Genomic DNA, 26,959 nt, shown 5'->3' with positions numbered 1-26,959 from the left:
AGGGGGAAAAAAAGCTAAGGAAGGCCTGATGACATCACCATCTTTTCTATAAAGAACCTAAAGGCTGACCTATCTCTAAATATTCTTCAATTATATGAGGTAATAAAACATCTTACTTATTTGAGATACTCTGAGTTGTATTTCCTGTTATTTAGAATTAAAGGTAATCTAAGTGATACAACAGCCCACACAATATACAGGAGACAAAGTTTTCAGGAGCTTTAGTTCCAAAGTACCCATGGATACATTCTTTTTTTTTTTTAAATCAATCACCAACTTTTGAACTGTCACAAGTTTGCCAATACTATATTCCACCATTGCTGCTTTTAATCCCATCTTTGATATGCTTACTATGTTTTGTCTTTCCTCTGCCTTGCTGACTTGCTTATTTAACTGCTCTTTTTGTTTGTTTGTTTGTTTTGGTTTTTTTTTTTTGGTTTTTTTTGACAGGCAGAGTGGACAGTGAGAGAGAAAGTCAGAGAGAAAGGTCTTCCTTTGCCGTTGGTTCACCCTCCAATGACTGCCGCGGCCGGCGCGCTGCGGCCGGCGCACCGCGCTGATCCGAAGCCAGGAGCCAGGTGCTTCTCTTGGTCTCCCATGGGGTGCAGGGCCCAAGTACTTGGGCCATCCTCCACTGCACTCCCGGGCCACAGCAGAGAGCTGGCCTGGAAGAGGGGCAACCGGGACAGAATCCGGCGCCCCAACCAGGACTAGAACCTGGTGTGCCGGCGCCGCAAGGCGGAGGATTAGCCTAGTGAGCCGTGGCGCCGGCCTAACTGCTCTTATTAAAGTTATTTTTTATTTATTAGAAAGACAGAGTTACAGAGAGAAAAAGAGAGATGGTGCCAGCACTGTGGTTTAGCCAATAAAGCCACCACCTGCAGTGTCAGCATCCCATATGGGTGCCAGTTCGAGTCCGAGATGCTCCACTTCCAATCCAGCTCTATGCTATGGCCTGGGAAAGCAGTAGAAGATGGCCCAGATTCTAAGCCCCCTGCACCCACATGGGTGACCCAGAAGAAGCTCCTGGCTCCTGGCTTCGGATAAGCCTAGTTCCAGTAGCCATTGCAGCCATTGGGGGAGTGAACAAGTGGAAAGAAGACCCTCCCCCAAATCTGCCTTTCAAATAAAATAAATAAATCTTAAAAAAAAAAAAAAAAAAAAAAAAAAACAGAGAGAGAAATAGAAAAATAGCTACAAAAGCCAAGGCTGGGCCAGGTCAAAGGCAAGAGCCTGGAACTCCATCTGACACTCCCATGCAGGTGGCAAGAGCCTAAATACTTGGGTCATCTTACACTGCCTTCCCAGGCATGTAAGCAGGAAGCTGGATCAGAAGTGGGAAAGCCAGAATTCCAACTGGCACTCAAAAGGGATACTGGTGCCAGAGGCAGCATCTTATTATGCTACACCAGAAGGCCAGTCCCTTTTTTAAATCTCTTTTTAATGAAAAGACCATGATGAGGGACACGGTCTTTACTCCCCAATATCTATTCTGCACCTCCCCCATGGCTACAGCAACCATGAAATTTGGGTGAAATTGAGCCCACCTTATAACTTCAGGTGTCAGTTCTGATTAGCTTACTCAGTGTACTCCAGACTTCGTGATCAGTTCAGAGATGAGAAGAAAAAAAATGTACGGACAGATGTTCTGTCTGAAATTTTAATTTCTTTTAAAAAGTGTAATTTAATTTAATACTAAAATGATATGGAATACCTTTTGTTCATTTTTAAGAAGTAAATACATGTTTAAAGGATAGGGGCCAGCGCTGCGGCATGCAGTGCCATCATCCCATATGGGCACCGGTTCAAGACCTAGCTGCTCCACTTCCGATCCAGCTCTCTGCTATGGCCTGGGAAAGCAGTAGCAGATGGCCCAAGTCCTTGGGACCCTGCACCCTCATGGGAGACCTGCGAGTGAACCAGTGGATGGAAGAACCACCCCCACCCCACGCCTGTCCTTCTATATGTAACTCTTTCAAATAAATAAATAAATCTTTAAAAAAAAAAAAAAAGAACATATTAACCTTTGGGACAGCCCTGTGGCATAGCAGGTCGAGCCACTGCCTGCTGTAGCACCAGCATCTCATATGGTAGCTGGTTTGAGTCCCAGCTGTTCCACTTCCGATTCAGCTCTCTACTATGGCCTGGAAAAGCAGTGCAAGATGGCCCAAGTGCTTGGGACCCTGCACCCACGTGGGAGACCCAGAGGAAGCTCCTGGCTCCTGCCCTTGGATCGGTGCAGCTTCGGCCACTGCGGCCATCTAGGAAATAAAACAGCAGATGGAAGACTTCTCTCTCTCTCTCTCTGCCTCTGACCTTCTCTAACTCTGCCTTTCAAATAAATAAATAAATCTTTTTAAAAAAAATTTATTAACCCTGATAAATTAAACAAGAAATGTAAATATCATAGTTTATCTTTGAAATCTGATAAACATATTAAAAAGCAAAACAGGGGCAGGTATTTGGCATAGCAGCTAAGACATAATTTGGGATTCCTCCACCCATACTGGAGTGTCTGAGTTCAAGTCCCAGCTTCACTCCTGATTCCCAGCTTCCTGCACTGCACACCTTGGGAGGCAGCAGGTGATGGCTCAAGTGACCAGGCTCCTGCCACACACATGGGAAACTCAAAGTTCTCAGCTTCAATTCAGCATGGCCCAGCTCTGGCCACAGTGGGCATTTGGCGAGTGAATCAGCAGATGGTGGCTCTCTCTATCTCTCTTTCTCCATCCCTCAGGCTCTCAAGTAAATAAAAAATCTTTTTAGAAATCACATTTTGATCATAAAATATCTCTCTTTTAAGAAAATGTAGGGAAAAAAGAATGCAAATTTCACATAACCTGTACTTCAGCCACTTAAAAACAATCACCAAAAACACATGCTGTTTAGGTTTTATGAAGATGCACAGATTAAAAAAAGTTCAATATGGCTGAGATCATAGGTCTCACAGCTTGCCTTTTCATTTAACATTATGATCTATGCATTTCCTTCTTACAAATCCTTGACTGCATGCATTTCCTTCTTACAAATCCTTGACCGCATGGTATTTCATGGTAAAGACTATAACAGGCTTAATTTAATATTGTTAGATATATGGGTTTTAGCAATTTTTATTTTAAAATTCTGCATTAAAAATAAACAGCTTAGGGGCCGGCGCTGTGGCGCAGCGGGTTAACGCCCTGGTCTGAAGTGCTGGCATCCCGTATGAGCACTGATTCTAGTCCCGGCTGCTCCTCTTCCAATCCAGCTCTCTGCTGTAGCCTGGGATAGCAGTGAAAGATGGCCCAAGTCCTTGGGCCCCTGAACCCATGTGGGAGGCCTGGAGGAAGCTTAAAGCTCCTGGATCCCAGTTTCGGATCGGCACGGCTCCAGCCATTGCAGCCATCTGGGGAGTGAACCAGCGGATTGAAGACCTCTCTCTCTGTCTCTACCTCTCTCCGTAACTCTTTCAAATAAAGAAAATTGGCCGGCGCCGTAGCTCACTAGGCTAATCCTCCGCCTAGCGGCGCCGGCACACCGGGTTCTAGTCCCGGTCGGGGCGCCGGATTCTGTCCCGGTTGCCCCTCTTCCAGGCCAGCCCTCTGCTGTGGCCAGGGAGTGCAGTGGAGGATGGCCCAGGTGCTTGGGCCCTGCACCCCATGGGGAGACCAGGAAAAGCACCTGGCTCCTGGCTCCTGCCATCGGATCAGCGCAGTATGCCGGCCGCAGCGCGCCAGCCGCGGCGGCCATTGGAGGGTGAACCAACGGCAAAAGGAAGACCTTTCTCTCTGTCTCTCTCTCTCTCTCACTATCCACTCTGCCTGTCAAAAAAAAAAAAAAAAAAAAAAAAAAAAAAAAAGAAAATAAATCTTTTTTAAAAAGATTTTAAAAAAACCAGCTTATAATTAACATTATTTTTCAGTGAAATCATACCCTTATAGAATCATAAACTTTTTGGGGGCCGGCACTGTTAGGGTGCAGTTAAAGCCACCACCTGCAATGTTGGTTTCCCATATGGGTGCTGGTTTGAGTCCCCGCTGCTTCACTTTTGATCCAGCTCTCTGCCATGCCTGGGAAAGCAGAAGACGCCCCAAGTCCTGAGACCCCTGCACCCACATGGGAGACCCAAAGAAGGCTCCTGGCTCCTGGCTTTGGATCAGTGCAACTCTGGCCATTGGGGCCATCTGGGGAGCAAACCAGAAGATGGAAGACCTCTCTTCTCTCTCTGCCTCTGTTTCTCTCTGTAACTCTACCTTTCAAAAAAAAAAATAAATGAAATCTTTAAAAAAAAATCATAAAATTTGAGACCCAGCCCCAATCCAGCTTCTTGCTAATGTGCCTGGTAAAGCAACAGAAGATAGCCCAGATGGTTGGGCCCCTGCACCCATGTGGGAGATCCCGAAGAAGCTCCTGACTCCTGGCTTTGGATAGGCCCTGTCCCAGCTGTTGCAGCCATTTGAGGAGTAACCAGAGGATGGAAGACCTCTCTGTGTAACTCTTTCAAATAAATAAATCTTAAAAAAAAAAAAAAAAGAACCATATTTGAAGATTATATGTCATCTTCAAAAATGTTTTACTTAAGTACTAATTTAAGTAGTCCAGATGCGAAAGTGAGAAATTAGAACTATGATAAATCAATGTTCCCATACTGTATATCAAATAATAATAATACCAAGTTTAATGAATACAGAGCCTAAAAGTCAAATAGCAACTTTAACAATTATTGACAAAGGTTGGCCAGTTTTATATTATGCATTGTTGAAGTTCTATTTATCTAAATATGCAGTAATAGATGTCTGTTGATGAGGTCACAGTCCAAATGTAAGAGAAAATGAAAATATGCTCTAGTTTTTACAAATACGTTCACTGTTCGGGGTGGGATCAACATTTTAGAAGTTATCTAAATTAAGCACAGTGACTCATACTCTATAAAACTTTTTTGATCCTGATTGGAGAGCTGACACAGGTGACTCTGCAATGACTTTTAGCATTGATCCCATGTTAATAAGGAAAAGCTAGATCACAGAGAAGTACTGAAGTTCCCCCATACTATTTAACATGTACTCAGGAGATGCTGAGAATATTAACTTGTACACACACCACTGAAAACTAGATAATTCAAAGAACAAATTTCACAAATGGTCCTTTTTACTGTTACATTTGGTAATTCCAAACGACTGTCTCCTTATTAAAACACAGCTATGACATGCTGATGATTCAAACAAATATTAGAGTCTATTACATCTCTTCTTTTGATATTGTTTGGCTTGTGTTCTTTTCCTTATACTATGTGGCCTAAAATTAAGGGGTATAGTTAAACAGAGAAAATAATTAAATGTATATATTTGTGTATGTATATGTATATATGTTTGTGAAAATAATTAAATGTAATACCTAACCCTACCATCAAACTACTAGAGAACACTGGGGAAGGAACAAGACATTGGGATAGGCAAAGACCTCTTGGAAAAGACCTCAGAAGCACAGGCAATCAAAGCCAAAACTGACAAATGGGATTATATCAAGCTTAGACACTTCTGCACTGCAAAAGAAAGACTCAGCAAAGTGAATCAGCAATCAACAGAATGGGAGAAAATATTTGCAAACTAAGAAACTGATAAAGGATTAATATCCAGAATCTATAGAGAGCTCAAACTCAACACCAACAAAACAAACAATCCAGTTAAAAAGTAGGCAAAGGACTTGAAGAGGCATTTTTCAAAAAAGGAAACCCAAATGGCCAACAAAACATATCAAAAATGCTCAGGATCACTAGCCATCAGGGAAATACAAATCAAACCACAATGAGGTTTCACCTCACCCCAGTTCAAATGGCTTTCATACAGAAATCAACAAACAATAAATGCTAGTGAGGATGTGAGGAAAAAGGTACCCTAATCCACTGTAGGTGAGAATGCATAATGGTGCAGCCATTGTGGAAGACAGTATGGAGATACCTCAGAAAGCTGAGAATAAATCTATCATATGGCCCAACAATCCCATTCCTGGGAATTTACCCAAGGGAAATTAAATCAACATATGTAATCGTTACCTGTACCCACATGTTCATTGCAACTCAATTCAGAAGAGCTAAGATATGGAATCAACCCAGATATCCATCAACTGATGAATGGATAAAAAAATTATGGCATATATACACTATGGAATTCTACTCAGTGGTAAAAAAAATGAAATCCTGTCATTTGCAACAAAATGGATGCAACTGGAAACCATTATACTTAGTGAAGTTAATCAGTCCTAAAAAAACAAACACCATATGTTTTCCCCATCTGTGGTAATTAATAGAGTACCTAAAATGTAATGTATAGAAGTGAAATTGACATTTTGAGCCTCAAGGATTGTTTACAGCCCTTGTCCATACTGTTGCAAAACAGTTTTACTTTATTTTATTTTATTTTATTTTTTTGTTCCTCATACTATTTGTTAAGCTCTTTATACTTACTGTGGGGTTAATCTTATAAGTGTAAAGGAAAAAGAAATAGATCTTTGCAAAAATTAAGAGTGGGAACAGGAGTGAGAGAAAGAAGAAGGGTGGGAGTGAGGGCAGGAGGGAGGGTAGGGCAGGAAAAATCCCAAATTTTGATTCCTAAATTTGTATATATGAAATGCAGGAAGTTTGTATATCATAAATTAAATTTTAAAAAATACATAGTCCTTGATTAGATACAAGACAAAAATACTAAACTAAAAACCTGCAATGAGAAACATTCAAAGGATAATCTGATTGTGAACAATGATTTTTTTTTTTTTTGACAGGCAGAGTTAGACAGTGAGAGAGAGACAGAGAGACAGAGAGAAAGGTCTTCCTTTCTATTGGTTCACCCCCAAGTGACCTCCACGTCTGGTGTGTTGCGGCTGGCGCACTGCGCCAATCCAAAGCCAGGAGCCAGGTGCTTCCTCCTGGTCTCCCATGCGGGTACTGGGCCACCCCCCACCGCCCCCCCAGGCCACAGCAGAGAGCTGGACTGGAAGAGAAGCAACTAGGACAGAATCCAGCGCCCCAACTGGGACTAGAACCCAGGGTGCCAGCACCGCAGGCGGAGGAATAGCCAAGTGAGCAGCAGCACCAGCCAATGTGAACAATGATTTTAAAAATACCTTTACAAGTGGGAACGATAAAGGGGAGAGCTGTATAGATAGGCACACATTCCCACAGACTTACCCCTAAGGGTGAAGCTAAAAACTTGCCATGGACTCCAAAACCCATTTAGCTGCATGGAACTAATCCCATCTTATGTGATAAAGCGATCATATTAAGTATGGAATTGTTCATTTGATAGGACCATAAGTCAAAGGGATCACATAAATAAAACCAAGTGTCTGGTAATAACAATACATAGAATTACAAAGGAGAGAAAGTTCCAACATGGGAAGCAGTCCATACAGCAGACTCATAGAATGACAAATGCCCTAAAGAGCACTCTGACCTCAGAATCAGCCCCTAAGGCATTCGTTCTGACTGAAAATACCATGAGAGCATTTCAGGCATGGAAAGCCAAGACATAGTGGCAAAAACAGTTCTGCAGGAAAGATCTCTGTGAGTGAGACCCCACTGGAAAGGAGGGGCCATCAAAGAAGGATGTACTTTTCTCTGAAAGGAGGAGAGAATTTCCACTTTGCATATGGCCCTGTCTAAAAATCGATGGAGTTTGTGAAATCAAAAGGCTTCCATAGCCTTCTTGGCAGCTCATGTCAAGAGCCTCAGGTCATCACTGACATTTTAAGTAAGTGTCAGTTGTTAAATCAACAACAGGAGTCACTGTGCACTTGCTCCCCATGTTGGACCTCTGTCCTTAATGAGGTCTACTATAAGAATTAACAGTAAAACTTGTCTTCAAACTGTACTTTATACTTTGTGTGTCTGTGTGGGTACAAATAGTTGAAATCTCTATTTAATATAGAGGGCCGGCGCCGTGGCTCAATAGGCTAATCCTCCACCTTGCGGCGCCGGCACACCGGGTTCTAGTCCCGGTCGGGGCGCCGGATTCTGTCCCGGTTGCCCCTCTTCCAGGCCAGCTCTCTGCTATGGCCAGGGAGTGCAGTGGAGGATGGCCCAGGTGCTTGGGCCCTGCACCCCATGGGAGACCAGGAAAAAGCACCTGGCTCCTGGCTCCTGCCATCGGATCAGCGCGGTGCGCCGGCTGCAGCGGCGGCCATTGGAGGGTGAACCAACGGCAAAAGGAAGACCTTTCTCTCTCTGTCTCTCTCTCTCACTGTCCACTCTGCCTGTCAAAAAAAAAAAAAAAAAAAATATAGAGTTGGTCTTCTGTATATAAAGTCAATTAAAAACTAATCTTTTTTTTTTTTAATTTATTTATTTATTTTTTATTTTTTTGACAGGCAGAGTGGACAGTGAGAGAGAGAGACAGAGAGAAAGGTCTTCCTTTGCCGTTGGTTCACCCTCCAATGGCCGCCGCGGCCGGCGCGCTGCGGCCGGCGCACCGCGCTGATCCGATGGCAGGAGCCAGGAGCCAGGTGCTTTTCCTGGTCTCCCATGGGGTGCAGGGCCCAAGCACCTGGGCCATCCTCCACTGCACTCCCTGGCCACAGCAGAGAGCTGGCCTGGAAGAGGGGCAACCGGGACAGAATCCGGCGCCCCAACCGGGACTAGAACCCGGTGTGCCGGCGCCGCTAGGCGGAGGATTAGCCTAGTGAGCCGCGGCGCCGGCCTTAAAAACTAATCTTAATGGAAAATGGAATTGGAGAGGGAGAAGGAGGTGGGATGGGAATGGGGGTGGGAGGGCAGGAATGGGGGAAAGAAACACTATATCCCTAAAAGCCGTACATATGAAATTTGTATTCATTAAATAAAAAACCTTCAAAAATAAAACAAAGATCATAGTCTATTAGGTCAATAAGAATATCTTTACACCAACATTAAATTTCTAGAAAATTAATGACCTGGAATGCATTCTGAATATTGCACTTATTTTACCTTTAGATAATCTAGAAGGACTTAAGCATCACAAAAATCAAGAGAAAAAATAATTGTATAATATTTAATGAGAAGTAAACATTACAATATTCTTAATGTAGAACAAATCATCCCAATTTATAAAAACTGCTAAAATATTCCATGCTCTTTCAATCATTATTTAAAACCAAGCTTCTTTAAAAATATTATAAAAAACAGTGTTCTATTCTAGTTTATGTGTATAAATGTATATCGATTATATATACATACACATATATATATAAATAAATATATCTAGAAAGCTGCACAATTTTAGAAATAGTCTGTTTAAATTGATATATAAGCTTACCTTAACTCTCTGGAGGAAAATTGTAAACTTAGAGAAAATATCTTTTAGCAGATCAAACCACTGGGGAAAATTCAACATTCTCATTTGATCTGCAAGCCTAGAAAAAAAATAAGTTAAAACAAAAAAAAGATTGTATTAGGACTAAAATGATAACACCTGTAACTAAGAGGAAAGGAAACTTCAGTACTTATCTAGTAAAAGAGTAAAAGCACTTATCTCTAAATACCTAACTGGCAAACTCAATTACCAAACAACTGCTACCTATTTAAATATCCTTACAACTAGTCTAGTCAACTAAACCTTATTGTGTAGTAATTCCATGTGAACAATCTTTGTGATCACTGACTGAATAAACCACAGAGAAGTAAAACCATTTTGGCTAAAGTTGAGAATATATTCTGGAATTTTTTTAAGAGGAGAAACATAAGGGCTGGCACTGTGGCACAGCGGGTAAAGCTGCCGCCTGCAGTGCCAGCATCCATATGGGTGCTGATTCAAGATCCAGCTACTCCATTTCCAATCCAACTCTCTGCTGTGGCCTGGGAAAGCAGTGGAAGATGGCCCAAGTCCTGTGCCCCTTGCACCCACATGGAAGACCTGGAAGAAGCTCCTGGCTTCGGATCAGTGCAGCTCTAGCCATTGCAGCCAACTGGGGAGTGAACCAGCGGATGGAAGACCTCTTTCTCTCTCTGCCTCTCCTCTCTCTGTGTAACTCTGACTTTCAAATAAATAAATAAATCTCAACAAAAAAAAAAAAAAAAAAAAGGAAGAGGAGAAATGTAGCATCTCTCTTAAAAATTTAATAACTAATTTCCTAACTACAAAATAAAAAGTATTTCTCCACATGTGAGAGGTAATATGGTATGGTGGCTAAGAACGTGGGCAACAGACTGCCATTTACCAAAATCACCAGCAGCATAAGGGTACAGTAATTACTAGCTATTTGACTCTGGAAAGTGACAACTCCTCCAAGCCTCAAAGTTCCTCATCATAAAAGGGGAACAAACAGAACCTACTTACATTGGTTGTTGAAAATATTAAATGAATTAATAAAAATATTTAAAACAAGGACTATGTAAGCATTAGCCAATAATGTTTTCAAGATGAAACAGACTAATACAAAATAGAATATTCAGTAGTACTAAAATGACTTGTTATAGCAAATTCTTAATGAATGCCGCTACAGCTAAGAGTTTATTCTCAAAAGATACTTCTTGGGGCTGCATTGTGGCCTAGTGGGTCAAGCTTCAGTCTGCAGTGCTGGCATCCCATATGGTTGCCAGTTCAAGTCCCAGCTGCACCTCTTCAATCCTGCTCCCTGCTAATGCAAACAGGAAAGTGGCGGAAGATGGCCCAAGTCTTTGGGCCCCTGAACCCACGTGGGAGATCTGCAAGAGCTCTTGGCTCCTAACGCAGCCATCTGTGAAGTGAACCAGAAGATAAAAAGATCGCACACGCAATCTCTCTCTCTCTCTCTCTCTCTCTCTCTGTCTCCCCTCTTTTTCTCTCTGTAACTCTGCCTTTCAAATAAACAAATAAATAAATCTTTTTAAAAAAGATATTTCTTTATTGGATAAACAGGAAGTTCTCTACTTAAGTTGAGAAAATTCCTTAGGGAAGAAGAAAATGAGAAATTACTGACTCTACATGTCCAGAAGCCTTTTAACAGAATCCCAGTAACTTATTTTTTTTCCAACTACTAGCAATTCACCAAATATTACAGTTCTTTCAACTAATTCTGAAACTGAGTTTTACCAGGTGGTAGCATGGAAATTAAAACTTAATTTACATTCTGTGGCCCAAGGGAGCTTTACAGTGATCATTTTGCTATTTAAATCTTGGGCCAGTCAGTAATATTTAAATATCTACGTGAATGAGAAATTTAGTCATAAAATATTTACTATTATTCTCAAAATCAAAGAACAGGAATTTCAATGGTGAAAATAACAAATTAGATATGGGTAACTCAAAAACAAATGCTCAACTTCTCAAAGTCAGTTTAAAAGCTATGCTTTAATTATATGACACAATAATTTAAAACTTTATGCTTGCTATCCTTCATAAGGAATTATCTTCAATCCTTCCACTCTGTATCTACATGCTATCCTTTTCTATCCTACCCTCTGTCCTGGGAGGCCACTGCCAGCTGGCTAATGACGAGCCTTTACAAAGACTGGAAGAAGAAAAAGCACATAGTCACCCATCATCTGCGATTTCATCTTCTGCAATTTTAGTTACCCATGTCAAACACAGTTTGAAATATTAAATGGAAAACTACAGAAATAAACAAGTCATGATAGAAGTCTCATACCACCCCACTCCGTCCTGCCTAGGACATAAATTATTCCTTTGTCCAGCATAACCAGGCTGTATATACCACCTGCCAATCAGTCACTTAGTAGCAGTTTTGGTATCACAGTGATTGTGTTTCATTAAGCCTTATTTTATTTTATAATGATTCCAAAGCTTAAGAGCAGTGAGGCCAAGGAGACACCATGGAATAAAAAATAGAAGGCTGAGGTTAATCCTCCGCCTGTGGCAAAGGCATCCCATATGGGAGCCAGTTCTAGCCCCAGCTGCTCTTCTTCTAATCCAGCTCTCTGCTATGGCCTTGGAAAGCAGTAGAAGATGGCCCAGGTCCTTGGGCCCTGCACCCACACATGAGACCTGGAAGAGGCTCCTAGCTCCTGGCTTCAGATAGGCAGTTCTGGCCATTTCGGCCAGTTGGGGAGTGACCTAGTGGATGGAAGACCTTTCTCTCTGTCTTTCCCCCTCACTGTCTGTAACTCTACCTCTCAAATAAATAAAATATTAAACAACAAAAAAAGAAAGGTTGATGAACTCTGGCTCTATGTGGCAATAGTGCAAGGCATATAGGAAAAAACACACTCTACACAAGGGTTTGGTGGTATCCATGGTTTCAGGCATCCACTGAGGATCCTACAATGTAATGCGAGTACTATCCAGCTCCCTCTCCCTGAAGGATTTCTTCAGAATGAGTTCTTGCTTCTACTTGAGGTCAAAGCTTTTTTCAACTACTAGTCTTTTTCCTGAATTCTCTTAACTGCTCTTTTCTTGTCACTTAAAGATATTTCATTGTCATTCATGATTTTCCTACAACTTGCCCACACCTTAGTAAGTAATTATGTAACTAAATGCTCCCTAAATTATTCCAATTTGCATGTGTTATCTACCTGACTGATAACATCAATCTATAAATTTATACTTACTTCACAACAAGATCTGTATCTATTTCCTCTATTTGTGAAACTTTATTAATCACACACTGCAAAATTAAAAAAAACAATTTGATTAATTGTCTTTAAAATCCTAAGTATTCCAAGTTCCAAGTGTATATCAATCATTTTAACAGACTTTTATCTCTTATGCATACCTCCAAGTATTTGAAAGACTATTTAGTCTTACCCTATTAAATGATCATTTCAGAATATGCCTGAACTATGGTAATTAAAATGTCTGACTCTTTAAAACTGTTCAAAATCATACACTAGGAAAACAAAACTACAATGCTTAGAAACAAGGTGTAAGCCTTATATTAAAATCCCCAAAGAAATTCAAATTACAGGTTACATTTCTTTCTAACACATGCAACAGGTTTAAAGTTTAATAATAAATGCTTAGGGGCCACCAATATGGTGTAGTAGGTAAACCTGCTGCCTGTGATGCCAGTATCCCATATGGGCACCAGTTGGAGTCCCAGTTGCTCCACTTCCAATCCAGCTCCCTGCTAATGGCCGGGAAAATGCAGCAAAATATGATCTGAGTGTTTGGGCCCCTGCCACCCACATGGAAGACCTGGAAGAAGCTCTTGGCTCCTGGCTTTGGCCTGGCCAAGCCCTGAGGCACTGCAGCCATCTGGGGATTGAATCAGTGGATGGAAGGTATCTCTCTCTCTCTCTCTCTCTCTCTCTCTGTGATTATGATCTTTCAAATAAATAAACCTTTAAAATAATAATAAATGTTTATAGTTCAGAACAAGTCTAGGAATTAAAACATGGAAGTTAAAATTTTTAGTAGTATATAGAAAACCATACAAATTGCGTTAACAGTTTAATACTTTTTACACATGGGTTTTAAGAATACAGTATAAATATGTAACCAGAACTGAGTTAATGAAATTGAACACTGCCAGCACCCAGAGTCCCTCTCCTGCTCCCTGCCTAGTAACTATCTCCTCCTAAAAGATATTACTGTCTTGATTTTTAAACCATGGATTAATTTTGCCTATGTTGAAATTTAAATAAGTGGAGTTATACAGTGTGTACTATTTTGTGTCTGGCTTCTTTAGCTCCACATTATATCTGATATTGGAAATATTTATGTAGTTCTGAATGATTTATTCATTCTCCTTGCTGTATAACATTCCATCATATAAATATACCACAACTCTATTTAACCTTTCTAGTGATGATGGAATTTAGGTTGTTTTCAGTTTTTTATTACAAACAGTGCTGCCATAAATATTCTTGTACTGTGTTCTGGTGAACTTAGTATGCATTTCTTTTTTTTCTTTTCTTTTTTTTTTTTTTTTTTTGACAGGCAGAGTGGACAGTGAGAGAGAGAGACAGAGAGGAAGGTCTTCCTTTGCCGTTGGTTCACCCTCCAATGGCTGCCGTGGCCGGCGCACCGCGCTGATCCGATGGCAGGAGCCAGGTACTTATCCTGGTCTCCCATGGGGTGCAGGGCCCAAGGACTTGGGCCATCCTCCACTGCACTCCCTGGCCACAGCAGAGAGCTGGCCTGGAAGGAGGGCAAACGGGACAGAATCCGGCGCCCCAACCGGGACTAGACCCCGGTGTGCCAGCGCCGCAAGGTGGAGGATTAGCCTAGTGAGCTGTGGCGCCGGCCAGTATGCATTTCTGCTGAGTGAATACCTAGGAATAGAAATGTTAGGTCATATTGTGTTCACATTTAGCATCAGTGGATATCACCAACAATTTTTCAAAGAGGTTGTACCAATACTAAAAAAAAAAAAAAAAAAAAAAAAAAAAAAAAAAAAAAGTGTTTAGTGTTTTAATCAGTGTTTGAGAGAAATAAAAATGAGGGTGAGTACAAATTTGTTGCTGTTTTATTTAAACATTAAGAACTCACACACAGGCCGGCACCGTGGCTCACTAGGCTAATCCTCCACCTGCGGCGCCGGCACACCGGGTTCTAGTCCCGGTCACAGCACCGAATACTGTCCCAGTTGCCCCTCTTCCAGTCCAGCTCTGCTGTGGCCCGGGAGTGCATTAGAGGATGGCCAAGGTCCTTGGGCCCTGCACCCACATGGGAGACCAGGAGGAAGCACCTGGCTCCTGGCTTTGGATCAGTACAGTATGCTGACTGCAACGTGCTGGCCGTAGCGGCCACTTGGGGGGTGAACCAACGGACAAAGGAAGACCTTTCTCTGTGTCTCTCTCTCTCTCTCTCTCTCACTGTCTAACTCAGCCTGTCAAAAAATAAAAAAAAATAAAAAAAAAAAGAACTCACATACAGGGGCTGCTGGCTATGCCACACTCGCATGACACATGAGCACTGGGTCGAGTCTTGATGGCTCCACTTCCAAACCAGTTCCCTGCTAACATGCCTGGGAAAGCACCAAAAGATTGCCAAAGTGCTTGGGTCCCTGGTACACACATGGAAGACCCAGATGGAGTTCCAAGCTCCTGGCTTCCGCTTGGCCCTGACCTGACTGTTCTGGCAAATCAGGGAGTGAACAGGAGGATTGAAGAGCTCTCTCAGTCTCTCCTTCTCTCCCTCTATCTCTGTCACTCTGCCTTTAAAATAAATAAATAAATCTTTAAAAAAGAAACTCCTATGTACATTCGACTTAATCATAACAATCAATTTGGCCTAATAAGTTCATTTACAATTAAATTAATACCTTTCATATGTGGAAAGCCTGAACTTTAGTGCACAAGATTTATCTGAGTAAAAAAAAAACATAACATAGATTGGACAAAACTAAAATACAAAAAACAAAAACAAAAAACCCACATATTTTAGTTTATATTTATAGTTTCTTAGAGATTAAGGTAACTACTGATGGAGTATGAATAGAAAAAATCTTTTCAGACAGTAATTCAGTTTTATGTATTAAACAACTTAAAAGACTTTTCATCTCTGACCAATAATTTTAGTTGTGGGAATTAATCTTTAAAAAAGTCTGAAATACAAAAAACAAATTAAGGAACAAAAAGTAACATTAGTTATTTACAATATCAAATTGAAAACAACCAAAATATTCAACATAGAAGAAAGGTTAAATAGGTTTATCCAACATAATGTTCAACAAATTTTATATAACTAATAAAAATTATGTTTCTGAAAGCTTATATAATATTAGAAAATGCTTATTGTGATTCTAATTAAAATATCTGTTCAAAATCATGTACATATGACAGCAACAATTAAAAAAAGTTACAATCTAGTCACAGAAACATTCTTAACGTGATCATTTTGGCTTTTAGGGTTGTTTTTATTTTTTCTATTTCTCTGTATTTTCAATTTTCAAATAAATGAGTATGTGTTATACTGCATTCTGCATCTGCACAAATTATCACTAGGTTAACCTAAATTTCACAAAAGATTCTAGAGTATACATCAAATAAAAATGTATATTACCTGTTTAATGATATTTTTTGCTGTAATAATCATTTCTTCACCATAGATTTCTAAAAAATTAAGTTTCCTTTGTTTTAACAGTCCAAATACAAGAGACACTAGTCTTTCCTATTAAAATAAAAAGAGTAGGTAATTTCACATTTTAAACACCAAATAATCTCAAAGGTAGAAATATGTACCATTAAGTGCTTTGTTTGATCCTTAGATCTCAACAGAATATTTTCTAGAAGCCTGAAATAAACCCCTCCAACAGCAATCTCATCATCGAATTTTTGAAGTCAGTTTCCTGAAACAGATATATCTCATTCCATCACAGTGGAGCAAATTAAACTGGTTTGGAGGCAAAACGATTGAGGAGTATTTTTTTTTTTTTGGTCTACTTTCCACAAATAGAAAATATCTTTCTCCACCCCTGATGGCCAAAAACTATTCCATGAGCTCTGTGATCTAAATCTGTGATCTAAATGGAAAGAGGACCTGGACTCTCACTGGGAAATTAACAGCTAACACGTGTATCTCCTTTGTAAGCTATGAAAACCTCATTTTAACTCTGAATTTTAAGTAATTTATAATATCATTTTATTCTCTGATTTCACAGTATAGTGAACAACTATGGCGACTGTTAAAAGTCACATAGGTAGTGAAAAATTCCCTAGGTCTGACAGATCTTGAAATTTAAGGGGCCAGCACTGTGGCATAGCAGGTTAATACCATGACCTGAAGTGCCAGCATCCCATATGGGTGTCGGTTCGAAAACCAGCTGCAGGCACAGCTCTGGCTGCGGCCAATTGCGGCCAATTGAGGAGTGAACCAGCAGACAGAAGACCTCCTCCCTCCCTCCCTCCCTCCCTCCCTCCCTCCCTATTGGGGAGTGAACCAGCAGATAGAAGACCTCTCCCTCCCTTCCTCCCTCCCTCCCTCCCTCTCTCCTTCTCTCTATGTAACTTTCAAATAAATAAATCTTTTTTAAAAAAAAAATTTAAGATAATTTTGTTCATATAACCCAAGAATGCGTTCTAAACTGCAGCTGATAAGAATTAACACTAAGCAATGACATCAATTTCCTTCCAAGATTCAAAATACATACCTCTTCTAAAACTTGACAGTCATCTTCCAGTGGTCTATTTAAGTCACTGTGAGAATAAGTAGAAAATTCTGCAATCATCATTTTATCTATCAGTTTCTCTAGTTCACAGAGCTGTGATCCCAAATGCCTGTAAAAGGAAGAGAAAAATGTTATATATATTTCATTAAAAACCACAAATTTACTCCATGTTCAGGGCAATTAGTAGGCTAACATTTTTCTAGCTGGCAGTACTTACATAATAACATAATGTTTTAGTAAAATGAAGTCCTCTAACAAACCAAAATAACTACAATAATTTCACATCATATTCTGAATTCTATTTTTATATTTTTAACCTCCAAATACTTTCACGTGTTCTAAAATATGGTTACTTGGTAAATTTTATGACTGCTTTTCAGGTAAAAAAAAATTCAGATATTTTAAGTCCTTTCATCATTAACTGCTCCCCAGACATTTATTTACTCAAAAAATACAAGTATCTATTTTGTGCCCTATTCTGGGCACAAATAAATATATGAACACATATCCACAAGTACAGATCGCCTCAATTAAAAATATCTGTAATCATCAGTTTGAGTTACCTAGCAACATCTCTCAGGTCATTAAACACAAGACTATAAGTCATTAGAACATAAGAATGAAAACATAAAGACAAAGTATCCTCATTATACAAGGGATGTTTGCCACTCAGTGGAATAAGTTCATAAAAATGTATGGGCTAAAGAAACCTAGATATCCTCTTTAGTCCAAAGTAATTCAAAACGAAAGTGAAGTACACCAATGGAATACCAGTTTAGTTATCAGAGAACAATTGTTTTTTAATGTTGTATCTTTGGAGGCAATTTCAAAACACCTGACATTAATTTTTATATATTTAAATAATAAACATTTTAAAAATATATGTACAGAGGCCAGTGCTGTGGGGTAGCGGGTAAAGCTACCGCCTGCAATGCCAGCATCCCACATGGGTGGTGGTTCGAGTCCCGGCTGCTCCACTTCTGATTCAGCTCTCTGCTATGGCCTGGGAAATCAGCAGAAGATGGCCCAAGTCCTTGGGCCCCTACACCCATGTGGGAGACCGGGAAGAAGCTCCTGGCTCCTGGCTTCAGATCAGCGGCCAACTGGGGAGTGAACCAGCAGATGAAAGATCTCTTTCCCTCTCTCTGCCTCTTCTCTGTGTAACTCTTTCAAATAAATAAATAAATCTTAAAAAAAAAATAAAGCAAATATTTAAAAATATATGTACATTGAAAATACACATTTAATGTTGGCAACTATTTTTATTAGAAAGACAAAATATGGTACAATTTCTGAAAATTAGTTAAAACCATTTGATTTTTATACATATGCATTGGGGCTGGCATGACAGAAGGTTAAGCCACTGTTTGCAACACCAGCATCCCACATCAAAACACTGGTTCAAATCATGGCTACTCTACTCCTGATTCAGCTCCTTGCCAACAGTGGATGACAGCCGAAGTGCTTGGGCCCCTACCACCCAAATAGGAAACCCAGATGGAGTTCTAGGCTCCCAGACTCAGATACTAAAGTCATTTGGGGAGTGAAACAGCAGGTGGAAGATCTCTGTCTCTTTCCCTCCCTCTACTACCCTCCTTCCTCTCTCTGCTATGACCTGGAAAAGCAGTAGAAGATGGCCCAAGTCCTTGGGCCCCTGCACCCACATGGAGACTTGGAAGAAGCTCCTGGCTCCTGGTTTCAGATCCGTGTGGCTCCAGCCATTGCAAGCAACTGGGGAGTGAACCAGCGAATGGAAGAACTCTCTGTCTCTACCTCTTGGTTCTCTGTGTAACTCTGCCTTTCAAATAAATAAATAAATCTCTTTTTTTTATTTGACAGAGTTAGACAGTGAGAGAGACACAGACAGAGAGAAAGGTCTTCCTTCTGATGGTTCACTCCCCAAATGGCTGCTACAGCCGGCGCTGTGCCGAGCTGAAGCCAGGAGCCAGGTGCTTCTTCCTGGTCTCCCATGCAGGTGCAGGCGCCCAAGGACTTGGGCCATCCTCCACTGCCTTCCTGGGCCACAGCAGAGAGCTAGACTGGAAAAGGAGCAGCCAGGACTAGAACCCAGCGCCCATATGGGATCCCGGCACCACAGGTGGAGGATTAACCTAGTAGCCATGGCGCCGGCCTAAATAAATCTTCTTTAAAAAATGAAGAGAGAGTGCATGTTGTAGAATATGGTACAAAGTTCATATTATAATAAAAAGTGAAAATCAGCAAGGTGGAAAAAAGTATATACAATGTGCTAATGTTTTATCTAAGACAACTGAAGTGAGATCAAAGGCAGTTACCTGAAACCAAAGGAACTGGACCTGTGGATTAGGAGGAACAATTATACTACAATGCAGGATTTGTTCTTTTTCCTTAAGATAGACCTCAGCTTAGTGGAAGAGTTAAATTACTATGTTTTAAGTCTACTTAAAATAATTCTACTTTGTATGCATGGATTTGCAACTTGATACAATTTACCCCTAAGAATAGAAAATAAAACTGTTGAGCCCAAAGCCTCTGCCTGCAATGCCAGCATCCAATTCAGGCACTGGTTCAAGTCCCAGCTGCTCCACTTCTGATACAGCTCCCTGCTGTATCAGAAAGAAAGCAGCAGAAGGTGGTCCAAGTTCTTGGGCCCCTGCACCCACAAAGGAGACCCGGAAGAATCTCCTGGCTTCAGACTGACCCAGCTCCAGCCATAGCAGCCATTTGGGGAGTGAACCAGTGGATGGAAGATCCCTCTTTCTCTCTCTCTCTAAAACTTTGCCTTTCAAATAAATGAGTAAATCTTTAAAAAATTTTAATTTAGTAGAATCTTTGCTTGGTCTACTGCAAAATTTCTTAAACTTTTTAAAAATTTATTTGATAGGCAGAGAAACAGAGAAAGAAAGCCAGAGATAGAAAGAGACAAGCAAACAGGACAAAGAGAGAGAGCTCCCCTCCAATCATTCATTCTCTCCTCAAGGTACCACAACAGCCAGAGCTGGGCAGAGCCAAAGCCAAGAGCCAGAAAATCAATACAGGACTCACACATGGGTGGTAGGGACCCAACTACTTGAGCTGGAATGGAGGATGGAGCCAGTACTTGAACCCAGACACTAATATAGGCATCCCATATAATGTCTTAATTGCTAGGCCATCCCTCAGAATAAGATTTTTTAAGTAAGACTCTATACTTTGTATAATATGCCCCACAAAAATGACTAAATTTTGGTCTGATCTGAAACAAAAAAGCAGTTGAAATTCAGGTAGAATATTTCTTGTCCCTTACTAGGAGAGCATAATCATTTTAATAAACTAAGGAAAATATAGTAAACAAAAGACCTATTACACACATTATCTTGATTGACCAGACAAAAACATAAAAGGTAGAAAACTAATTCATATGTTTCCAAATAAATGACCTAAAATATCTGTGAAAATATGCAAGAAAGTAATTAACATTAATATTTAACAATCTTATAGCCAAAGGAAAGATTGAAAAAAAAAAGATAGCAAATCATCAGGTAGGATTTGACAGAAATTTAAAACAAAAACCAAACTAAAAAGGTTACAGCATGCCAATCTTAAAGCATTTCAAGCATGTGGCAATATTTTTCTTGATTGGGAAAAGTTTCTTTTAGAGTACTTTTACTCCTGAAAATTACTTACACATGCAAGTATTTATCAGCAGTCAAAAACTCAAGTTCTAACATCCAACTTCTTTTATATAGCTATAACTATAAAGAAACTGACACATTTGATAGGCAGTTTTACAAAAATATTTTATATGAAGAATAAACATTCTTTACACATGTAAATTGTAAAAAAAAAAAGTGGAAAGATATTTGAGCAGATTGTAAGCAATCAGATATATAATATGTAATATATAAGTCTTTCTAAAATTCACATATGGGAGGATGGTGCTGTGGCATAGTGAACAAAGCATCTGCCTATGGCACTGGCATCCCATATGGGCACCGGTTCAAGTCCTCGTTGCTCTTCTTCCTATCCAGCACTCTGCTGTGGCCTTGGAAAGCAATGGAAGATGGCCCAAGTCCTTGGGCCCCTGCACCCACGTGGTAGACCTGAAGGAAGCTCCTGGCTCCTGCCTTCGGATGGGCCCAATACAGCTGTTGCAGCCATTCAGATAACAAACCAACAGGTGGAAAACCTTTCTGTCTGTCTCTGTCTCTGTAACTCTACCTCTCAAATGAATAAATAAAATCTAAAAAAGAAAAAAATCATGTACATTTTGCAGTGAAGAATGTTTTAACCTTTAAGTTAAGACACTCCCCTCAGAAAAAATGAAGTTGGTAAGAAGGGGAAGCTCTTGCTTTAGCTCAGAACAAATACATTATAAAATTTTCATTCTGAAAATAAATATTTATTTAAATAAAATCAATAAATCAACAATTATTGGGAAGAAATATCCCAACAACTACTGGAAAGAAAAAATTTTTTCTAGACAGCTTTGAATAACCATAATTTCATCAATGTTAGTAAGTATAAATTGAAGTCAAATAAAATAAGATAAATATAAGATAAATTATATGAACTTTGGAAGTAAAAATTACATCAGGTTTAGAGCAAGCAAGCATTCAACCTTTAATTCTGTTTCTCAACTCCAATATGATTCAGAGGATGTTGGCTTCAATATTCATCAAAACTCATACAGTAAGTGAAAAAAAAAAAAATAACTCCTGTCTTTGCAGCTGCCCATTTCTGTAAAATATGACAACATTAGTATTGTTTATTAAAAAATACATACCACACATAGACTCAAATAGGGGAGATATTTTAAATTTTGAATGGAAGTGAAATTAAAAAAAATAATTTAGTTATCTTGGCTTCCATACTAGAGTAGCCAAACTAGACTTCAAAAAATCACAAATTATCCAAAATTGATTATTAAATTTTATATACAGGTATATTTTTATAGAAAAATGGTACAAGAGCTTTCAATAGATCTTCACTTGGTTAATCATCCGCCTGCGCACTGGCATCCCATATGGGCGCTGGGTTCTAGTCCTAGCTGCTCCTCTTCCAGTCCAGCTCTCTGCTGTGGCCCAGGAAGGCAGTGGAGGATGACCCAAGTCCTTGGGCGCCTGCACCTGCATGGGAGACCAGGAAGAAGCACCTGGCTCCTGGCTTCGGATCGGCACAGTGCGGCCATGGCGGCCATTTGGGGAGTGAACCAACGGAAGGAAGACCTCTCTCTGTCTCTCTGTCTATAACTCTACCGGTCAAATAAAAATAATTAAAAACAACTTTTTCTGTAACCTTCCAGCCTGGATTAGGTTCCTCTCCTGAAGTTATAGTAACCTGCATATTCATCATCATATTGTACTGTATTTTAACCGCCTGGTGATTTGCCTATCCCTCTCCCTGCAAAATAAACTGTAGAAACGTACAGCAGAGAGAATCTGCTTGTTTATGACTATATTCCCAGTACTCTACCTGGTGGCTGCATGGTAAGCACTCAACTGCCATTTCACAAGTGAATGATTAAATCAAACACTTACTTAAATTTGGTACAAATTAAAAAATGCTTTCTAAAAAATATTCCAATTGCATAGCCTTAGTCAATAATAATTTATGTTTTGATTATAAGAAATTTATTTTGAAGTAACCTCTTAAAGAAAAAGTAAGTTAAAGACTACATTTTCTATAAGTGTGTAGAGTCTGGTGTTACAGCACAGCAGGTAAGCCGCTCAATGCTGGTATCCCATATCAGAGTGACTATTCAAGTCCTGGCTGCTTGCCTTCCAACCCAGCTTCCTGCTATTGTGCCTGGTAGAGCAGCAGATGATGGTCCAAGTACCCTGCTACCTACACAGGAGACACAGATGGCATTCCTGGTTCCTGGTTTCAGCCTGGCCCAGCTCCAGCAGTTAAGCTATCCGGGAAGTGAACCTACAGATAGACGATCTCTTTCTCTCTATGCTTCTATCACTTTGACTTTCAAATAAGTAAAATAAATCTTTTTTTAAAAATTTCTTTGGGCCGGCGCCGTGGCTCACTTGGCTAATCTTCCACTTGTGGCGCCAGCACCCCGGGTTCTAGTCCCAGTCAGGGCACCGGATTCTGTCCCGGTTGCTCCTCTTCCAGTCCAGCTCTCTGCTGTGGCCCTGGAAAGCAGCGGAGGATGGCCTAAGTGCTTGGGCCCTGCACCCACATGAGAGACCAGGAAGAAGCACCTGGCTCCTGGCTTCCGACGGCCACAGCGGCCATTTTGGGGGTGAACCAACGGAAGGAAGACCTTTCTCTCTCTAACTCTGCCTGTCAAAAAATAAAAAAAAAAAAATTTATAAATTTCTTTGTAGTTAGTATTGCAAGGTTTGAATAAGGGTTCCCACTGACAGGAACTTCTACAAGAACACAGCAAGACTGCTTAATGGAATCTTAATGATTTGCAAGTGGTCTATAAACAAACTCTTTGATATAATCTCACTTAAAACATATAAAATTCTGGGGAAAAAAAAAAAAACCTAAATGAAAAATCTCCGCAAGTGAGATCCCAGTGGAAAGAACGGGTCATCAAAGAAGGAGGTACCTTTCTCTGAAGGGAGGAGAGAACTTCCACTTTGACCATGGCCTTGTCTAAATAAGATCGGAGTTGGCAAACTCAAAAGGCTTCCATAGCCTCGGCAGCTCATGACAAGAGCCTAGGGTGATTACTGATGCCATAAACAAGAGTGTCAATTTGTTAAGTCAACAATAGGAGTCACTGTGCACTTACTCCTCATGTAGGACCTCTGTCCTTAGTGTGCTGTACATTGTGATTTAATGCTATAACTAGTACTCAAACAGTATTTTTCACTTTATGTTTCTGTGTGGGAGCAAACTGTTGAAATTTTTACTTAATGTATGCTAAACTGATCTTCTGTATATAAAGAGAATCGAAAATGAATCTTGATGTGAATGGAAGGGGAGAGGGAGTGGGAAAGGGGAGGGTTGCAGGTGGGAGGGACGTTATGGGGGGGAAGCCATTGTAATCCATAAGCTGTACTTTGGAAATTTATATTCATTAAATAAAAGTTAAAAAAAACATATAAAATTCTAACTTATAGGTATTTGAAAATAAGAGCTCAAGAGAAATTGAGTTATGAACAGACCACAAATCAAAAATGAACTTAATAATTATTCAACTTAAAACTCATTTTAAAAACTTTTAAAATAAATTTAAATATACTGGTATTCCCTTTTCCACCTTGATCTACCATCTTGACACAACATAATTTCAACACTTTCAAAACATTATTTTCAGGGTTGGCGCTGTGGTGTAGTGGGTAAAGCCACCACCTGCAGTGCCATCATCCCATATGGGCACCAGTCCGAGTCCTGGCTGCTCCACTTCCAATCAAGCTCTCTGCTATGGCCTGAAAAAGCAATAGAAGATGGCCCAAGTCCTTAGGCCCCTGCAACCCACATGGGAGACTCGGAGGAAGCTCCTGGCTAGATCAGACCAGCTCCAGCCATTGTGGCCATTTGGAGGGTAAACCAGCAGATAGAAGATCAATCTCTCCCTCTCTCTCCCTCTTCCTCACTCTCTCCCTCCTTCCCTCTCTCTTTTCCTGCCTCTCTGCCTCTGCCTCACTGTAACTCTGCCTTTGAAATAAATAAATCTGTAAAAAAAAAAAAAAAAAAGACCACATTTTCTAAATTGTGATTGGCTTTACATTTATTTAATCTACTTAAAATTTTAATTTTCACCGGCCGGCGCCGCGGCTCACTAGGCTAATCCTCCACCTTGCGGCACCGGCACACTGGGTTCTAGTCCCGGTCAGGGCACCGGATTCTGTCCCGGTTGCCCCTCTTCCAGGCCAGCTCTCTGCTGTGGCCCAGGAGTGCAGTGGAGGATGGCCCAAGTGCTTGGGCCCTGCACCCCACGGGATACCAGGATAAGCACCTGGCTCCTGCCATCGGATCAGCGCGGTGCACCGGCCGCAAAAAAAAAAAAAAAAAATTTTTTTTTAATTTTCCTTCTCCAACTCTAAATATTATTTTATGATTTTTCTTTGTTTTGCTAATATTTAAATATCAGAATGAAAACATTAATCATCAGCAGACCAACATGGAAAATTTAACCTTGAATACATTCATGCTTTTAACATGATATGCTAAAATTTACTCTTCAGGAATTTCTAACATTATTTCTAAAGGTTTACTTAAATGACATACCGGAAACTGTGAATGCCCTGAAGTTCCTGCTGTAGAACCTCTTGTGTTGTTGCTATTAAGTCCAATGCTCCAACAAATTCTGAAGTAGATAATAACACCTGCACTGTAGGCTGAGTCTGATGAACAGTAGCCATTAACTTCAGTTTATTGAACACTTTAACACAATTATTTCTAGTAAGTGCCAGTCTTAAAATGTGTAGTGATCCTTCACACATAACTTTATCAATTTGTGCAATTTTATCTCGAAGCATTTTTACAGCCTGGGAAGTTTTCTTGAGGTAGTCCTGCAATTCATGTTGAGAGGTCATTGCATGAAAAAATGCTTCTGAACGTAGAGAGATCTGGTGAGCAATATTTACTTCCACAATATCCAGATAATGGCTCAGCTAAAACAGAAGGAAAAAAAAAAAAAACCACATGCAATATTATTAAATATGCTTCCCTTGACTATTCAAACACTTTCTAAGAATAAAAATGACAAAAGAATTCTATAAATATTTTAAATCCAGTTTGTGAATTGTTGAATTATGGGATACTTAGAATTGAGCACAAGAAAGTGGAAGGCAAATGAAAGAGGTAGCCCAAAGACTAATACATCTATGACAAAAGAGTAGAATGTGATCAGTCAGTATTTTTCCTCTGCTCCTTCCTTTACTCTCCTCCAAACACCAACTAGCTTCTAAAGGTTGAGAGTACCCCAAAGGCATCTCAGATTGTAGTTCTAGTTACAGAAGTTGAAGATCTGAAAGAGAATGATCTTAGCTGCCATCAAAACCACATATCACTTATCTCATAAAGAGATGACTGTAGTTTGCATTTATTGGTCTCTTCCTTCTATGTCCTAGCCACAAGGTTCTTATATTTTTCTTTTAATTAATTAATTGAGAGGAACAGAGAGGGAGAAAAAGAGAGAAATCTCTCATCTGCTGGTTCATTCCCCAAATACCCACAATACCCAGGATTGGGCCAGGGCCAAAGCCTCAAACTCAATCCAGATCTCCCACATGAGCAGCAAGAACCTACTGCTTGAGTCATCATTGCTGCTTCCTAGGGTCTATATTAGCAGGAAGCTGGCATCAGAAGCTATACCTGGGAATCAAACCCAGGGCCTCTGATGTGGAATATGGGCATTTTAACCACTAGGCCAAACACCTGTGCCTAGGTCCAGGTATTCTATAAGCACCCAATTTATCTAATTTTAATAGTCTTGAAAAGAAATTATTACTATTCTCATTTTACACATGAGGAAACTCAGACATTAAATAGTTTGAATAATATCATGTGGTTAGAAGTAGCAAAACTAAAATGTGAATCCAGGTCAATCAATTATAAAACTGAATATGGGGTCGGTGTTGTTGCGTAGTAGGTAAAGCTTCTGCCTGTGAAATGGAGCAGGGACACAAACCCAGGTACTCTGAAAATAAATGTGAGCAACCCAAGATGCTTAACTGCTCCACCAAACACACAAAGCCTTAGATTTTTTAACCTGTGATTCAGACTTCAGGTTTATCTCTGAATACCTCAGGAGAATTCAGTGTTCAAGAATTAAAGAGATAGGCTAGCGCTGTGGCGTAGCGGTTAAAGCCGCCACCAGCAGTGCTTGCAACCCACATGGGTGCCGGTTCACGCCCTGGCTGCTCCACTTCCAATCCAGCTCTCTGCTATGGCCCGGGAAAGCAGTGTAAGATGGCCCAAGTCCTTGGGCCTCTGTATCCGCATGGGAGACCCAGAAGAAGCTCCTGGCTGCTGGCTTCAGATCGGCACAGCTCCGGCCATTGCAGCCATCTGGGGAATGAACCAACGGATG

At 40.3% G+C, this 26,959-nt stretch overlaps 1 protein-coding gene across 8 annotated transcripts in view; it reads right to left on the bottom strand.

Moving 5' to 3' along the window:
* VPS54 (VPS54 subunit of GARP complex) overlaps positions 1–26,959 on the bottom strand; it is a 127,270-nt gene that overhangs the window by 54,375 nt on the left and 45,936 nt on the right. For all 8 annotated transcript variants that reach the window (XR_011386619.1, XR_007916240.2, XM_008254347.4 and 5 more), the window contains exons 7-11: positions 25,153–25,538; positions 16,978–17,104; positions 15,891–15,998; positions 12,494–12,549; positions 9,264–9,360 (exon numbers count right to left, since the gene is read on the bottom strand). Coding sequence is in view for 6 of the 8 variants with exons in the window: in XM_008254347.4 (XP_008252569.1) it covers positions 9,264–9,360; positions 12,494–12,549; positions 15,891–15,998; positions 16,978–17,104; positions 25,153–25,538 (774 nt within the window). In the remaining 2 variants the exon portion in view is untranslated. The remainder of the gene's footprint in view (positions 1–9,263; positions 9,361–12,493; positions 12,550–15,890; positions 15,999–16,977; positions 17,105–25,152; positions 25,539–26,959) is intronic.

Source organism: Oryctolagus cuniculus, chromosome 2, assembly GCF_964237555.1.
Source record: "Oryctolagus cuniculus chromosome 2, mOryCun1.1, whole genome shotgun sequence".
NCBI lineage: Eukaryota > Metazoa > Chordata > Mammalia > Lagomorpha > Leporidae > Oryctolagus > Oryctolagus cuniculus.
This window is presented reverse-complemented; position numbering and strand designations above follow the sequence as displayed.